The sequence below is a fragment of the Macaca mulatta genome, chromosome 6 (genome assembly GCF_049350105.2).
Source record: "Macaca mulatta isolate MMU2019108-1 chromosome 6, T2T-MMU8v2.0, whole genome shotgun sequence".
Classification (NCBI taxonomy): domain Eukaryota; kingdom Metazoa; phylum Chordata; class Mammalia; order Primates; family Cercopithecidae; genus Macaca; species Macaca mulatta.
In genome coordinates this window covers 81,759,887-81,778,465 of record NC_133411.1, presented here as the reverse complement: position 1 = coordinate 81,778,465, position 18,579 = coordinate 81,759,887, and the positions used below count along the sequence as shown (strand labels likewise).

Here is an 18,579-nt window from a genome sequence, read left to right as displayed (position 1 = left end):
CTAGTTACCTATTTCTTTCGCTTTGAATAGGCCTTTTCATTGCTTGCTTTGGGTCCTTGCTTTACCTACTTTGCACCTGCAGTAATCATTGCAACCTCTCTCATCAAAAGTCAAGCCTTCTTTATATAGGGCCATAACTGCTAGTATGTTTAAAGAAACAGTTGTACCTGAGTAAGTTACTATTTAATTACAGTACAGAGTTATGAATAAATCTGCCTTAAATAACCTTAAGTGGTGCTATAGTAATTTTTACAGGTAATTTCGGGAACCAAGAACATTGTAGAAAGGTTATAAATGCTTTCTTATTTGCTGTCTGATTATGTCTGATGGATAGTGTTAAGGAATGAAAGGTTGGGACTTAAAAAATGCTAATTAGTCCGGCCAGGTACAGTGACTTATGCCTGTAATCCCAGCACCTTGGGAGGCTGAGACGGGCGGATCATGAGGTCAAGAGTTCGAGACCATCCTGGCCAACATGGTGAAACCCTGTCTCTACTAAAACTACAAAAATTAGCTGGGCATGGTGGTGTGCACCTGTAATCCCAGCTACTCAGGAGGCTGAGGCAAGAGAATTCACTTGAACCCCAGAGGCGGAGGTTGCAATGAGCCAAGATCACACCACTGCACTCCACCCTGGCAACAGAGCGAGACTCTGTCTCGAAAAAAAAAAAAGAAAAAAAGAAGATGCAAATTGGTCCAATGTGAGGAATATTTTAAAAGCAAGGGAACAAATTAAGTGCTTCACATATGTTTGGAGAATTGTATCTTAATACATTTTAATTTTCCTTTATCTTACAGTGAACCCTGGTGGATGGGCACCAGCCTCAGTGTTAAGGGCAGTGGCAAAGCGAGAGTATCCTAAATTTCTAAAACGTTTTACTTCTTACGTCCAAGAAAAAACTGCAGGAAAGCCTATTTTGTTCTAGTATTAACAGGTACTAGAAGATATGTTTTACCTTTTTTTTTTTTTAACTTTATTTGACTAATATGACTCTGTCGATACCAAAATTTAGTTGTTGAAAGTATTTGCTGTGTTTTTTGATGTTCCCCTATAGAGTATTGTTTTGTTGGTTTTTGTTGTTGTCATTGTTGTTGTTTTAAACAGGGTCTTGCTCTGTTGCCTAAACTGGAGTGCAGTGACATCATCACAGCTCACTGCAACCTCGACCTCTGGCATCAAGCGATCCTCTCATCTCAGCCTTCACAGTAGCTGGAAGTCCCCGCAGGCATGTGCCACCACACTCAGCTAATTTTTTTTTTTTGTAGAGATAAGGGTCTTGCTATGTTACCCAAGTTGGTCTTGAACTCCTGGCCTCAAACAATCATCCTGCCTCAGTCTCCCAAAGTGCTGGGATTACAGACATGAGCCACCATGCCTGGCCTTGGGAATTGCAGTTTATAGCCTTTAAAACTTAATTTTTTTATTGTTTCCTTTTTCTTCTAATGCTTATGTAAAGAAATTTTGATATTATAGAACTGTAGAATTGCAGAAGGGCAAACTTCCTGTATGTATTCTTTCCTTTCCTCGAAACTGTTATTTTTGTTGTATAATCTTCCAGATTTTTCTTCGTATATACTGACATATTTTTGAGAGTTAAAATGTTTATACTTACTATTATAACAAAATTCTTGTTTTATAGCCTGTTTTTTTTCACTTAATGTATCTTGACTATCTTTCTATATTTATAAGACATTAGATGTGTAAAATATCTCATTCTTTTAACATCTGTTACATGCGTGTTGCAGAATTTATTAACTAGTCCCACATTAATGTCTGAGTTGGTTCCGTATTTTTACTGTCAACCAGTACAGCACTGAACACCTCTATGCAAAGAGGTAGAATCTTTAACCTTTTTTGTTGTTGTTGAGACAACATTTCTCTCTTGCTGCCCAGGCTGGGGTGCAGTGGCGCAATCTCAGCTCACTGCAACCTCTGCCTCCCAGGTTCAAGCGATTCTCCTGCCTCAGCCTCCTGAGTAGCTGGGATTACAGGCGTCCACCACCATGCCCAGCCTATTTTTGTATTTTTAGTAGAGACGGGGTTTCGCCGTGTTGGCCAGGCTGGTCTCGAACTCTGACCTCAGGTGACCTGCTCTCCTGGGCCTCCCAAATTGCTGGGTTTACAGGCGTGAGCCACTGCACCCGGCCCAGAATCTTTAACTTTTTAAAGTAAGTGATACATTAACATGATTAAAAGTCAAAAGTGACCAGGCGCAGTGGGTCACACCTGTAATCCCATCACTTTTTGGGAGACCAAGGTGGGAGAATGGCTTGAGGCCAGGAGTTCAAGTCTAGCCTGGGTAACACAGCAAGGTTCCATCTTGACAAAAAAAAAAATTAGGCGTGGTGGCATACACGTATAGTCCTAGTTACTTGGGAGGCTGAAGCAGGAAGATCGCTTTGTCCGGGAGTTTTAGGCTGCAGTGAGCTGTGGTTATACGACTGCACTCCAGCCTGGACAGGTAATGTCTCTTAAAAAAAAAAAGTCAGAAGTATGAAAAAGTTCTGAGATGGGCGGATCACGAGGTCAGGAGATTGAGACCATCCTGGCTAACCTGGTGAAACCCCGTCTCTACTAAAAAATACAGAAAACTAGCCGGGCGAGGTGGCGGGCAGCTGTAGTCCCAGCTACTCGGGAGGGTGAGGCAGGAGAATGGCATAAACCCGGGAGGTGGAGCTTGCAGTGAGGTGAAATTTAGCCAGTGCACTTCAGCCTGGGCAGCAGAGCGAGACTCCATCTCAAAAAAGAAGTATGAAAAAGTTACACAGTAAAATTTATCCTGTCTTGCATTTGCCATATACTATTAACTATTACTATATGCTATTACTAGTTTTTTCCAGAAAGTTTTTAATGCTTGAATGAACAAATACTAGTGTATTTTCTACACACATACACTTTTTTTGTTGTTAGAGAAGCAGCAGCATACTGTAAACACTATTCAACATCTTATATTCGCATTTTATCTTGAAGGTCTCACATATTTATAAGGAGCTTCCTCATTTTGATGGTTATACAGTAGTCCATTGTGTAGATACACATAATTTGTTTAATCAGTTCTGCATTGGTGAATATTACAGTTTCCAATTTTTGCTAGAACAGTGTTTTAATTGTATCCATATGTCATTTTGTACTTGCAAGTTTATATGTGGGAAAAATTAATAGATGTGGTACTACTGGCCCTGCTAGGGGTTTGTGCATTTATAATTTAGATACTACTTTTCATAGAGGTTATAGTAATTGACCATCTCAACAGCAATAATGAATTGCAGTGCCTGTGTCCCATAATTTTTCATACAATGTGTAAAACAAAACTTTGTAACTTTCCCAACTCATTAGGTGAAAAATACTCTGTCAGTGTAGTTTTAATTGTATTCTTCTTATGACCGAGTTTAAGCCTGCTTTGGTCCATTGAGAATCTTTTGTATAATACTATTTCTATAAATTCTATTTTGTAATATTTAAAATATTACTAGGTATTGCCAATTGTGATACACAAATGGTAAGCAGTAACACGTGAATATCTTCTCATTCTCACCTATACTGAATGTTAAGTAATTGGCTGAGAAATGTATATTCTTGAGTCCTTTTCTTTAGCTAAAAATAATAGTCAATTATATAATGAAATAATGTTAAACAAATCTGATTTCTAATGATGTTTATAGTATGTCTTTCTTTTAAAAAAATGCAAAGGCTAAATTTATTGTCCGATACTAACTAATATCCCATATTAACATAAGGTGTATTACATTGATGTCTTATTTAGCTTTTTCCCAGGAAAAAGGGTATTTGAAAATAGTGTTTTGTAATATAGCCTGACTCTTTAGGGATTCTCTCCTCAGGCACATGTGCACTGCATTAAGTGTGCTCACGATTTTTATAGTATCTTGTACTTTAGAATTGTTATAGCTAGATCTGGATGCATTACTTCTTATTGTTTCTGAGTCTGTGCCATATTTATTAAATAAACCAGAAAACTGATGGCACGTGACAGAAACAGGCTTATCACCCTGCTTAGTGATATGTCTGTTTGCCATAGCCACTAGGTTTTTAAAGTGGTGCTGTTTCACTCTATCCAAGACCAGATTTTGTTTCACTCTGTCTTCTCTCTTCACCATGACCTCGCTGAAACAGCCTCCCTCTTGATGCTTTATATGACTTCCTTACCAAAGGGGCTCAGATATTCAACTAAACAAGACAGAAAATATAACTTTGTATTAAAGCAAAAGAAATCAGAATGCAGTTCTGTGTAAAACATGCTCTCAATTATATTTGAGAAGAATAACTTTTTGAAACATTTGAAAGATACATGGTAGGATATTAGCAGCATTTGCATCTAGACTGTTGGATTTAGAGCAGTGTTTTATTGACTGTCTGTGTGTGTGTATGTATATGTGCACAGATTTTTCATTTATGGACCTAGGAGGGAGGAGCTTGGAATCTTAAAAACGTCTCTGGGGAAGAGAGGTCTATTGTTTGTGGATACGTGTATATGTGTGCAAAGATACAACTGAAAAGATTCATTGGCCCAAACTCAAATCTGGCTTTTTGAGTCCAGATTGAGTTTCTTTCTAACAAAGATCCAAATTCAAACCTTAATGTGAAAAAATCTTTGTTACTGTAACATGATTTTTTTTTTTCTTACAATAATTATGGAAGATAAATGTATGAAGTCAAACCCAGCATTGAAACCCTAGGAAAGCGAACATTCTTAATTTTGGTGATGGAAAAAATAGTAACATTAAATAGTGTGTATATCACCTTTAGATAAAGTTCTGTAAAGAGTTAATAAGATCCAAAGTTGTTTAACAGTAAAAACTATATATATATATAGATTTTTTTTTAAAGACAGCGTCTCACTCCTGTCGCCCAGGCTGGAGTGCACTGGAGCAATCTCAGCTCACTGCAGCCTCAACTTTCCAAGTTCAGGTGTTCCTCCTACCTCAGCCTCCTGAGTAGCTGGGACTACAGGCACACACCACCATGCCCGGCTAATTTTTTGTACTTTTAGTAGAGTTGGGGTTTCACCATGTTTCCCAGGCTGGTCTCAAACTCCTGAGCTCAGGCAATCCGCCTGCCTCAACCTCCCAAAGTGCTGGGATTACAGGCGTGGGCCACTAGCCCAGCCAGTAAAAACTTTTAAACTCATTTGACAAAGAGTTCAGAGCATGTTTGTTGATTAAATAAGGCAAGCGTCTCTCTCATAGCTTGAATACATTTTTTAAATTCTTGATAAATAGTATTGTATGTCATAATTTTTATTGCAGGCTAAGAAAAGAAATGCCATGTTGTGGGGTAAAAATCAGGAGACCTTTCACTGATCCCCTCTGCTTGCCTATATTGCCCTTTTTTTTTTTTCAGATGCCTAACCCCCTTTATTTCACACACCTATGCAAATTGTGAGGCCGAGGATGTGACTACAAACAGTTAAGATTTGATTTACATAAATAAGCTTTCTCCCTCATGAAAATACACTGTGTCACTTCACACTTGGTCTGACACACACAAAAAATTCTCACCCTATGTGGCACAAATACACTGAGCATGCAATATTAAGTACACTTTCCATTTTATTTTTCTCCAGAGAATAGTCCATCTTCAGTCTTTAAGGACGCAGCTCCTTACATGGGCTTTGGTGGGGGTCAAGGGGCAGCACCCACAGATCTAAACTGGGGTGGAGGTATTTGATTCTTCTCCATGAGATCAATTCCTGACTACTTTGTTGTGAATTGCACAACTCACACAGTAATGTAGCTTCACATACAGCTTGGGAAGCACATAGACATCACAGACGCTTGCTTCGGAAATGTCCCTGACTGCTGTGGCCTTCACTGTGTATCAAATGACGAATTTCTTAATGGCGTTGTCCTTGAGCACGCATAGGGCGCAGTTGGTGCAGCAAACAGGCTGCACGTGGCAGCGGCCCTTTTTGGCACAACCATTGTTCCTTCTTTTCTTTGTCATCTTGGAGGCCCAGACCGTAGAGAGGACTATTCCCCTAACTTTTGAAAAATTCCATATACCTTCGATTCCTTGCTGATAGGATAAGTTCAAATTTGTAAGGTTAATAATTTTGCATTCATAATGATAAATTTTAATAGAGATTCTGTGCATTCCATGAATATGGAGGGTGGGAGAACTGTGTTCTGGTAGTCTTGCAGCTGTTAGTAACAAACATACTGCTGAGTTTTTTACTTGTCTTTTTTTTTTCCTTCAGTGACTGAAGCAAGGCTGTGTGACATTCCATGTTGGAGAAAAAAAGAAAAAAAAAAAGCTGAATGCTCTAAGCTGGAACGTAGGATCTATAGCCTTGTCTGTGGCCCAAGACCTTGGCCTTGTGTACAAAAATGACAAAATATTGCAATAGCAAAGCTGAACATCTAACACTAGCTATCTCCTGCTAGATCTCCTTGCTCAGCATATAACTATAAATACATGTAAAATTACATGTATATGGCTATATTTTTATTTGCTTGCTCCTAGAAGAGAAAAAAAAATCAACTTTGAATCACAACTAGGAATTGATGCTTTAATTTTTGGATACTTTTTCAGAATTTTTAATTTACTATGGTCCGGCCTAAGATCCTCTGTTGTATCAGGTTTTGTGCACAAAAGAAAAGCACAAAAGTTGAACGCACATGGGGCATGTGCTTTCTGTGCAGCAAATAATCTGGATGAGGTTCTTTTTTCAGGCCTACAGTCAAATCTGTGTCCAGAATTTTTTGACTTTTTTGCTTTGTATAATCATAGAATTCGTTGCTGCTGATTTCTATAATGATTCATGTTGTGTGTGTCTTAATAACTGAGGGCTGTCAATAACCTGTGATTTTGCCTTTTCTATAGTCTTACTCCCATGAAGAACTTTGGTTCTGATGGAGAAAGTGAAAAGCTTTATTTCTTCCCCCAGATATCTTTATATTTCTATTATATTTTTTAGTTGTGTACTGTGTGCTAGACATTTTTTTCAGTTTATTACAAACACAATTTGGTAATCCCTAAATTGGTTCTGCCTGTCTCCAAACAGAAATATCTGTACAAATCTTGTTGGTATAGACTACTTTCTGGAAAATGGTCAAGATAAATTCATGTTTTCTTTAAATTTCTAAGGTAGTATATGGTATAACTTGTTTAAAGCAAATCAGACTGAGTTTGACATTTAATTCAATATTTCTGGTATTCAGTAACGGGTATATATGTTTGTTCTTCCAGTTTGGGTCAGTTTAAAAGATAGGTTGCAAAGTATACATGGAAAATGTGAGCAATGCCTCTCTGCCTCTTGATCAGAAACTTCAGCAGAGCAGTAAAGATTCCACATGATTCAAACTGAAATGCATTTCTTTGTTGCTATATGAACTTAAAATGTAAAATACCCTTTTCAGTTTAAGTCTTGTGAACAACATTGAAGCATGGAGATGAGGCAAGGAATAGGGCTCACTGAAGTTGAAATGACTGCCCACTTCAAAATCTTCATTGTGTTTACACACCAGTGTATTTATACAAATCAGAGGCATTTTGTAGATGCTTCGCTGACTTGTTCAGCTCTGTAAAAACACAGAAATCGGACCCATTTTGTAAAGCAGAAAGTCATGTCACATGGAACATGTCCTGTATATATCACATACATGGTAATGGAGTCTTAATGATAAGTGCAAGATAATAATTTAATGATGGGATTAGTCTGATCGCTTAATATGCACAATCCTGGAAGTGAATTACTTGCATCAGATATAGTGATATTTATTATTCTGTACAGAGAGAAAAATACATATAAAACATATGCTTACATTACATGCACGCAGATTTCACGCTCCATAATCTTTTCTATTTTTTAATTTACCTTTCTGTAAATGATGTGCATGGAATATGCCTTATAGAAAAATGCTGTTCATAATTTGACTACGTGGAAAAGTGCCTATATGGTGGTAATGCTAGTAAGGCAAATAAGACAAATTATCATGTTGGTTTACTACATCACCAGTTAACATTTTATATTGTGATGTTTAAAAAAGAAAAGTTTATACCTCAAATGTGTATTTTATTTTACAATCAGCTGTGGGTTATGGGGTTGGGATGGGAGAATGGGAGGGTTGGGGAGGGCAGGTTTATTCACCATAGCCACTGATAAGAATCTTCAAAAAAATTCTGTATGCTCACTATAAATGTTTCTCTGTTTGCCATTTCTGGTAACTGTCATGAACACAGACAGTTAACTCTTTCATTACTAAATTGGATAGCTTTATTTTACAGAAGTATGGAAAGTTTACAAAGCAATATCTAAATCTAATTATCACTAGTTGCATTTGGACTAAATGTGATGATATACTTTTGCAATTGATTCTGTAAATAAAATGATTACACTAAAATATTTGTATTAAGAGAAGAAAAGATAACATTTTACCTTTAGATAACTGCACTTTTACTTCACTAGAGTTAATTCCACCCAATCAGATTGAGAAATAAATTGGTGAATATGGAAAGAGTCCAAAAGAGGTCAGAATTTGGAGAGGTACTGGCCTTCTGGACAACATTTAGATCCTCTAGAATTATTTTCATTAAGCTGATTCCTACATCCTGAATATTCATGTTTTCTCATCTACAGATAATTTGTCTTCCTCCAAACCAAAAGAAAAAACTACCCTTTACTCTCTTTTCTACTCAGTTTATCTTTTGTGCTATGTTAGAAACTTGAAATCTATTGGTGATGTGGGGTTTTATCCCTGACTGCCACTGCACAGGACAAGAGAGCACAGTGTTTCCGTTGGAATTCAGGACTCCTGGTTTTGAGGTAGAGGATGATCACTGCAGTACTTGGTTTGGTATTGCCACAGGGGTAGCTAAACCAAAGGAGGGTTATATCTGCAAGGGAGGTGTAAGAAGGCAAAATAAGGAAAAGGAGGAATGGGTTTTCTCTTTGTTCAGTTTCATCAACTAATTTATACACCTAATACAACGTCAGTGTCAATTGCTATTAAGAAATTTTTAGTTGGGCTGAGCTGGTTCTCTTGTGAAATTGTGCTGGTTATCTTTAAGCTTATCAGTTATTTGTCCAATTAAACACTTTTCACCAGTATTTAGTCCGAGTTGTACAGACGATGTATTTGGATTTTGTCATGGTTCATCTACAGACTCAAAACATAATCATTTTAAAGTACCTTGGGAGTGTGTAGAGTAACTTCTATAATAGCTTTATGATCCTGATGATGTTTTTTAAACATAATAAAGTTGGATCTTCCATGTTACAATCACAAAATTAAAACCAGTATTTAAAGTGGAAAAGTATTAAAATATTATGGACAAATATGCTGGCTTGATTTGTTTTCCTTAACCCTGAGATATTGCCCTACTCTGAGTAGTTAAGAGCTTGAAATTCAGTGTTCTTCCTGTAACCCAGTTAGGGATCAAGAAAACAAAGTTGCAGCCGACATTTTTATTTTTATTTTTTATTTTTTTTTTTGAGACAGAGTCTTGCTCTGTCACCTAGGCTTTGAGTGCAATGGCACGATCTTGGCTCACTGCAACCTCCATCTCGCAGGTTTAAGCGATTCTTGTGCCTCAGCCTCCCAAGTGGCTGTGATCACAGGCGTGAGGCACTACGCCCGGCTACTTGTTGTATTTTTAGTAGAGACAGGGTTTCGCCATGTTGGCCAGGATGGTCTCGAACTCCTGACCTCAGATGATCCACCAACCTGGGCCTCCCAAAATGCTGGGATTACAGACATGAGCCAGTGCCCAGCCCGATTTTTTTTTTAACAAAATATAACAGTGGAATATATCAAGTATATGACATGTAATAAATATTTTGTATGTATTTTGTCATATGTATTATACATATGTGTGTAGTGGGTTACAGTTTACAATGAATTTCTTACTGTGGATCACGTCCAGAAGTTTTAAAAGATTGCTAGAGAATTAAGCTATATTCACTTGGGTGTTTCTAAAATGGAAGCACAGCGCTGGCGAATGATACACATTTATTTTGTAATTGATCTGTATGCACTTAACCATAAATAAATCATCTCATTTATTTAAATCTCATTTAAATAATCTCAGCTCCACTTGTTGCACTCAGGGAATTTATGCCCTAGAACAACCATGAAATGGGAAGTGTGAACTTGCAGTTCACTCAGCCAGTGGATTCGTATTGAAAGGCACTGAGCATATTTCTTTCCTAGTGTTCAAAAATACATGACATCCAAACAATGTAATCTGTAAATAAAAACCAACTACTTAATCTGGTGGGATGCTGGAGGGAAAATCTGACTTGTGTTGAATTTGTTGACAGAGAAATATGTGGTCCTCATTCCTAGAGGGATTTTCTAGGGCAGTTTTAACTGCAGGTTTTGCTTTAGGCTTGACTTTGGAATATAACCTGCTAATAAGGTGTAGTTCTACCTAGCAGTTTCAAATGGGGTTGCTTTTATAGGCTCTTCCAGATTTTCTTGCCATTATTTGAACTTGGTTACTACAGAGTTCATACTATCATTTACATTGTCTGCCTATTAAGACACATTTTCTGTGAACTTTCCACATCTGTATCCTTTGAATAGCCTTGCACAGATATCATAAGTGAAGCTAGTTTATTTGGCCTCTTCATTCTTTCTTTGTATAGAGTTCTGTGAGGTTAGTACTAGAACAAATCTTTAATACCTCTGAAGTTATTAGAAGATGCCAAACCACGATGTTCCTGTCACCCAGGCTCTGTGGTTGATGAGGTGTTGTGTGAGGGTATCTCCGTCGTGTCTGTACCAGGCACTGTGCCTGCTTTTTCTGACTCCTCCCCACTCAGCAGTCCAGTGAGGTGATAGTGGTGATTGGTGATACCACCCCTCTTTTACAGAGGAGGGAACAGGTTGGGGTTCCAAACCTACTGATTGACTCAAGTTTGTTTTCTTCCCATTAGACTTTACTTTTTAATGCCTGTGTGTAATATCTAGAATATAGTGTTTGATGGACTGGAAAGAACCAACATGCTTGAAGACTAGCAATTTTGGTGTATGGGTCTTAGTCCCACACTTCAATATTGGCTTCACAAAATTCCAAATACACGTGGTTCCTTAACAATGGTTCGATTTATGATTGTTTGACTTTATACAAAGCACTACAAATACAGTACACTTCAACTTGCCATGGGGCTGTGTTCCAGTAAACCAATCATATGCGGAAAATACTGTAAGTCAAAAGTACATTTTCAGCCAGGGGCAGTGGCTCACACCTGTAATCCCAGAACTTTGGGAGACTGAAGCGGGTGGATCACCTGAACTCAGGAGTTGGAGACCAGCCTGTCCAACATAATGAAACCCTGTCTCTACTAAAAATAAAAAAGTTAGCTGGGTGTGGTGGCACACACCTGTAATCCCAGCTACTCAGGAGACTGAGGCAGGAGAATTGCTTGATCCCGGGAGGTGGATGTTGCAGTGAGCTGAGACTGTACCACTGTACTCCAGCTTGGGTGACACAGCAAGACTCTGTCTCAAAAAAAAAAAAGTTTTCAGCTTACGGTATTTTCAACTTGGAATGGGCTTATCAGTACATAGCCACATCATAAGTCGAGGTGCTTCTGTCGAAATGCGTTATTATTTTAACTTATTTTCAACTTGCAGTGGGGCTTATCAATATGTGGTCCCATCACAAGGAGCTTTTGTAACGATGTGTCTTATAAAATCCCACCAGATACAGAAAGGAGGTCAGTAAAGATGAAATTTGATCACGATTTGGTGCTTAAACTTTCTTCCTGTCCTCCAGCTCAGATGAAACAGGAAACTGAGTCATAAAACATTACTACAAACAAGCCCAAGGATTTTATCCCAGATTTTCAACCCAAGGATGAGCTGCAATATAACTATCACTGTTTTGTTGGCTGCCTACCACAGAATGATCACTGAGGAAATAAACCAAGCTTTGGATTCACTGTAACTTGGTTTACTGTGGTTCTTTTCTGTATTATTGTTAGGATTGAGAGGTTTAAATGGTAACTGGGTCCAGCAGCAGGGAATCTGTGTGCAGCAGCTAAATCAAGGTGTAGTCAATGTACAAAACACTTTAGCAAATTGGATATCAGTAATTCCCCAGCACCCTAAAACAGTTCCCAAAACAAGAATTTATTGAACTACTACATGCCATAAAGGATTGGAGATACAGCAATAACGAGCATGTAGCCTTCATTGTTTTTGTCATAACCAAGCTTTTAAGAAATGTATCCAAAGTTAAAGGAAATAGGCTGGGCCGGGCATGGTGGCTCACACCTGTAATCCCAGCACTTTGGGAGGCCAAGAGGTCAGGAGTTCGAGACCAGCCTGGCCAACATGGTGAAACCCCATCTCTACTAAAAATACAAAAGTTAGCTGGGCGTGGTGGTGAGCACCGTAATCCCAGCTACTCGGGAGGCTGCGGCAGGAGAATTGTTTGAACCCAGGAGGCAGAGGTTACAATGAGCCAAGATTGCACCATTGTACTCCAGCCTGGGCGATGGGGCAAGACCGTGTCTCAAAAAAATAAAGGAAATAGGCTTTGAGATCAGAAGCATTTGAATAAGGTACATTGAACTTACATTGTGACTTGGCCACAGTTGAGATGTACAGAAGTGTTTTTAATTCTTGGTTCTCAGTTCTCAAAAGGTAGATAGGAAATGGGTTGTTGCTGTGTTTTAAGTTCACCAGCCTCTGTACATTGATAGCACCATATTAATGGTCTTCATTTTAATTTAAAACTACAATTTATAGTCTGTGACTCACTTTTCATTCCTAGCATCCAGTAGGTTTTTTGTTGTTATTTCTAAGTAAATTTCCAAGTCCCTGGTACCATGTATTCAACATACTGAGAAAGAATGAGACTTAGGAAGACCAGAGGTTCTCTTGCTCTCTCACTTGAACAGCTTTTATCTTGGGCAAATCATTTTAATGTGTCTAAGTCTATTGTAATCTTCTATAAAATTATACAAAGCCACCTACTATGGCTGCATCACAGGGTTGTTTGGGGAAGAGCAAGATAATGTATTTTAAAGCACTATGCAAATATTAAGGAAATACACAACTGCAAATATGTGCTAGGTGCTGGGTTTTGAATGGTAGAAATAGGAAAATGAGCAAGAGACAGGAATAATGACAAGTTGCAAACATTTGGGGGCTTTGAGCAGAACCGTAAGTTACTTGGCTTGTCTGGGGTTTAGTCTACCTCCAGGACATAACCAGTAAGGGAGAAGACTAGGGGGAGAGGCACAGGCAGTTGGTTGAAAACCTTGAAGTCTATAAAGTTTGATCTTTGTTCTGCCAGCAGTGGGAGACACTGAAGGACTTTTTGGAGCATTATTATTGTACACATTTTAGAAATATCTGTGGGTCTTGCTGCCTGGTTTCGTTTGAATAGGGAATAAGTCAAATGATTTGGGTTTTGTTTTTTTGATACAGAGTCTCGCTTTGTCATCCAGGCTGGAGGCGTGATCTTCCACTGCAACCTCCGCCTCCCTGGTTCAAGTGGTTCTCGTGCCTCAGCCTCCCGAGTAGCTGGGATTAAAGGCATGCACCACCATGCCAGACTAATTTTTTTATTTTTAGTAGAGACGGGGGTTTCTCCATGTTGGCCAGGCTGGTCTTGAACTCCTGGCCTCAAGTGATCCACCTGCCTCAGCCTCCCAAAATGCTGGGATTACAACATAAGCCACCGTGCCCAGCCTGATGGTTTTGTTGTTGTTGTTTTGAGGTGGTTTTTTGCTCTTGTTACCCAGGCCAGAGTACAATGGCATGATCTCGGCTCACCGCAACCTCCGCCTCCCGGGTTCAAGCGATTGTCCTGCCTCAGCCTCTTGCTAAATGTTTCAATAGTGCCCTTATCTCCAAGAGTGAGTCCACACTCCTTGACTTCAGTCTCATATCAAAGGCATCTTTTAGTAGTTTGGCCTTACTCCATCTTACCAGCCTGACTCCTTGGTCCTCTATACAGATAAATTGTCACAGCCAGGTAGATTTACTGTGTCACTCAGCAATCCATGCTTACCTTCTAAGGAAATGCCTGCTATCCTCCCCTTAGTCAATAGCTAAAACCTACTTCAGGGTCCCAACTTCTGAACTTACTTATATCAACCCCCTCAACTGCTATTCAGTTCTATTGTATGTCCTTTTCCTTTGTATTTGGATTATATAACTACTATGATATTGCTTGTTGTATTAGTCTAGAAACTCTGCTAATAAGCTAGGCTCTAGCTTATCAACTCAACTGACCAGTAGAACACAAGGCCCCACCTAAAGTCAGAGAGCAGTTTCAATAGAGTGTATGTTTAAGGTGGCAAAAAAGTGAAAAAATATATATGGATAGGTTGTGAATAGAAGGAGCAAATGAAACTGGAGGGGCAGAAGAGATTTTAACTTCAATGAGAAGGTGCAAGGATGAGATCCGGGAAAAGGAACACCATTATCTTCTTTTCCCCTAGGACTTAAGCTTTATAAAGAGATGCCAACTCTCCCAGCCAGAGATAGTGGCAGATGAGCAGAGTCAAAAGAAATGCCAGGAGCCCACAGCAGGTCTGGGCTGCAAAGGGTTATGGATAGTTAGCTGTGCAGCTGCTGAGGAGCGATGATGGAAACAAAGATTGACTGAGTCACCTCTGCTAACAATCCCTGTGGTGCTCTGTGGAAGGTACTGGGCTCTTCCCTGAAGTATCAATACACATGAGATTCATATCATCCACTATAAAAATGTATCATGTTTCCGTCTTTGGATGATAAACTGATTCTGTGTTTATATGAGGACACCATAAATATGGCATTTCATAGACTACGTAGAGCTAGATACCTTCTTAGAAGCCAGCGAAGCCAACTGTCTCATTTCACAATTAAGGAAACTGAAGACAAGATAGGAAATGAATAGCATAAAGTCTCACAGCAAGGACTGCAATGGAGGTCTCTGGATTTCCAGCTCCCTCAACACTTCCTGCCTCTGTTGTGACTGTTTTCTGTTTGGTATGAGTGCTAAGTATATTGACTTGTTGCCTCGGCCATTCAACAAACTTAGAGGACCTTTTAATGTAAGGCACTTGTTGAAGGTAACAAGAAAAGACATAGTCCCTGCCCATCAGAGACCTCAGTCTGGAGAAAAATGTGGGCAAGATTTATCTCTGCAGTACAGAATTAAAAAATCTTTGGCTTTTTTTAAACATGTTTTTATCATTTAATTTTTTGTTTGATAATGTATGTAATTCCTCAAGAAATAAATATTAACAGCCTGGCCAACATGGTGAAACTCCGTCTCTACTAAAAATAGAAAAATTAGCCAGGCGGTGGTACATGCCTGTAATCCCAGCTACTTGGGAGGCTTGAGGCAGGAGAATCACTTGAACCTGGGAGACGGAGGTTGCAGTGAGCTGAGATTGTGTCACTGCACTCCAGCCTGGGTGACAGAGTGAGACTCTGTCTCAAAAAACAAAAAATTATTGGAGGTGCGTTTCCAAAACTTTTTCTGATGGGGTGTTCAAGGTTTGAGTTCTACTGGCATAGGTAAGTGCTGTCCTGAGCAAGTTAAAAATGGCTTTTACCCCAAGAACTTTCCATTTAAAATTACCATCCTCCTGGTATGTACCAGCAAGCCTCAGTTATTTAACTGTTGTACAGTTGAATAAGGTACTGGTCCCTGGCCTGTTAGGAACCAGGCCGCACAGCAGGAGGTGAGCAGCAGGAGAGCGAGCATTAGCCTGAGCTCCGCCTCCTGTCAGATCAGCAGCATTACATTCTCATAGGAGCAAGAACCCTATTGTGAACTGCATGTGAGGGACATAGGTTGCACACTTATGAGAATCTAATGCCTGATCTGAGGTGGAACTGTTTCATCCCAAAATCACCCTCCCAACCCCACCCCATCCGTAGAAAAATCGTCTTCCACGAAACTGATCCCTGGTGCCAAAAAAGGTTGGGGACCACTGGGTAAGAGCATCCAGATGTGTTGAAAGAGGCTTGGCCTGAGGTAGGCAAGCTCTCCACACAGATCTGAGTACCTTTTGTTGCTAGAGGATGAAAGTTTTAAGAACGAGAGCTCACAGGTTATGTCCTCGATGAGAAAAGACTGAGGAAGTGCACCAAAGCTTGATTTCATTGTAAGAGCCCTTTGAGGTTATAGCCCAAGTCTAGACAGTGAAATGGGCAGGAAGGTAGAAGCTCCTCTGTTAATTCCTTTGTGAGCTTCAGGGCTACAAGAGAACATCACACATCATGCAGGGCTAACAAAGCTCTATATTCACTTTATTGTGTGCAAGGCTTCTACTTAGTACAATCCCAGCTGATTTTAGAGTGGAGACAGAATTGCCCCCTCAACTGCCCCCCACCTCCACTCCAGCCCACTTCAAATTTGCAAGTGACATGAAAGCAAAGTACTTCCATAATCAACACAGGGGGGATGACCGGAGCCCTTCTAGTTTGGATTACTTCCTGATGCTTTCCTTCCATCACACACACACACACACACACCCCGTATGCTTAGTTAGCAGTTGGCGCACACACATATACACACCCTGTATGCTTAGCAGCTGGCACAAGGCCCTCCTACTTTTACGCTCCCTGCCAAGTGGCTTCAGAATTAGCCAACTGGAATGCTGTTGCCTGGGACTAATCCTGCTCCAGTGCTACAATCCTGGAACATTACAGTTCAAAGTAGTCAAACTTCATAGTGCAGGCGGGGTGAGGATGGGGAGTGGACAGTGATACATACCTCTAAAAGGGGCTCAATTTTTCCCCCTATCTGGCCCTTTGCAGCAGAGTGCAGGGAACAAGCAGGAGGGTGAAGGGAATAGGTGGTGGCAAGTGCTTCTCTCTGGGGCAGTCACTCCACAGGTTGAAGAGGTGGAGAAGACCTTCATTGTTGTTCTGGGACAGGAAGGGGGTGTATGAGGAGCACCAAATCCAAGTAACATTTTCTAGTTAGTTATTACATCTCTCTTGGGTTAATTCCAATTGAATTTTTATTAGCCAACACTTGGTCACTCCCCGGGTGTTTTCCAACCTTGTGCTACTGAATAAACAGTTTTGTAAAACCATTCATTCACAGCCCCACCAGGTACCTCATATTGAAATTCTAACCTATTCGTGCAGCAGCAGCACCTGTTAACTGCCAAAGTTCTGGCCCCACCCCAGAACATGAGAACAGGAAATCGCTGGGGCGGGGCCCAGCAGTCTGTTGAAGCAGGTCCTCTGGGTGGATGCACACTCATTTGAGAGCACAGTATTAAAGCCATCTTTTGCATTCAGCCTCCTAACCCCAGTGTTAGTGTGAGGCTCTTCTTTTGGCCTTAGGGAGCAGCTGTTAGAAAACTCACATCCTGATGCAAGAGTGCCCATATCTCCCCCGGCAGCTCTCAAACTCGCACACGATGGAAAACAGCAGCAGGGACGGGGGGTAGGAGGGCTGTGTTCCAGGCACACCAAAATGAAAAATGCACTCCGTTAAGCTTTAAACACATAATTGCAAACTAAATCATCTGCCATCTTCTCTCGGCTTCCAGTGTAGAGGTTACCCATTATTTTTGCTAACTGGGCAAAGTAATTAATAAATTCAAGACTTACCTAGCACAGGAGCATACTTCGAGAAACACTGGTCATGGAAAAACACTCCACAATGAACATAATGCTCAGGAGATTGGTATTGATGTGTTTTGCTGTTCTTTGTCCTCTTATCTAAACTCAGATCCTTCAGTGTGAGATGTGCCCCTTGGATTTAATCCTGTATTGTCTCCTGAAATCAAATATCCTGTCCTGCCACATGCATCTCATTGCTCAGTTTATCACCCAGGCGGAAAGCAGGTTTGAAGATCCTTCACTCTCTTCTGTCCAGCCTGTTCCACCCTGAAGAGGGCTGAGCATACAGGTGACCACAGGTCATTTCAGAGAAAAACTCAAACTGATCCTCTAGTATCTGGGCCTTGGTTCTTTCTTAGTGGCTCATACATACCTTTTTACCTCTAACTACAGCAAAAGTGTAGTCTATCATTTTATGTAAATTATTGACTCACAATAATTTCTAAAGAGGCCATCCTCAGCTATGCTAAGCTGTACAAATTCCCCTCTCCAATTCAGCTCACACAGCTTAAATGCTTGCAATGGCTCTTTGGTTGTGGTTGCCCGTCTTCTCCTTAACTAGCCTTCCCACTCTCACTATCCAAAAGATGTCTAGTTGACATAAATCTGAACTAATCAAATGCTCTAAGAAAGCTGATTTTAATGCAATAGAATACTGCTATCAATGTTTTAGAGTTTGAGAATGGTCATGTGACTCCTCGCATGAATTACAGGTTACTACTATGACCAGACTTTACAAACTTCCAGACCTCAGGCAGGGCTAGGATTAATCCAAAGAAAAAAAGGTTACTGCTTACACTTATTGGTATTAACTTCCTTTTCATTATTTACTAAAACTAGAAAAAAAGTATTCTATAACAAAATGTATACAATATAGTAATTGTACAAAACATTAATTTAGCAAGATATTAATTACAGTCCTAAAATGAACACTCAACATATTTTTCACTGCCACTTCCATGAAAAGCTCAGAAAAAGAGTCACTGGCTAAAAAGTCACAACAAAAACAATTTAGGCTTTACGTACAAC

General features: G+C 39.8%; 1 protein-coding gene across 10 annotated transcripts in view; it reads left to right on the top strand.

Moving 5' to 3' along the window:
• CERT1 (ceramide transporter 1) overlaps nt 1-11,911 on the top strand; it is a 148,354-nt gene extending 136,443 nt beyond the window's left edge. For 4 of the 10 annotated variants that reach the window (XM_078004891.1, XM_015140288.3, XM_078004889.1 and 1 more), the window contains 2 exons: nt 799-935; nt 6,216-9,296. In XM_078004891.1, the coding sequence (XP_077861017.1) occupies nt 799-926 (128 nt within the window). In that variant the 3' untranslated portion in view covers nt 927-935; nt 6,216-9,296. Of the gene's footprint in view, nt 1-798; nt 936-6,215; nt 9,297-11,740 lie in introns of those variants that run through there. The other 6 variants (XM_078004890.1, XM_028849519.2, XM_028849520.2 and 3 more) reach the window with 2 other exon arrangements.
• Nucleotides 11,912-18,579: the final 6,668 nt, after the last annotated feature.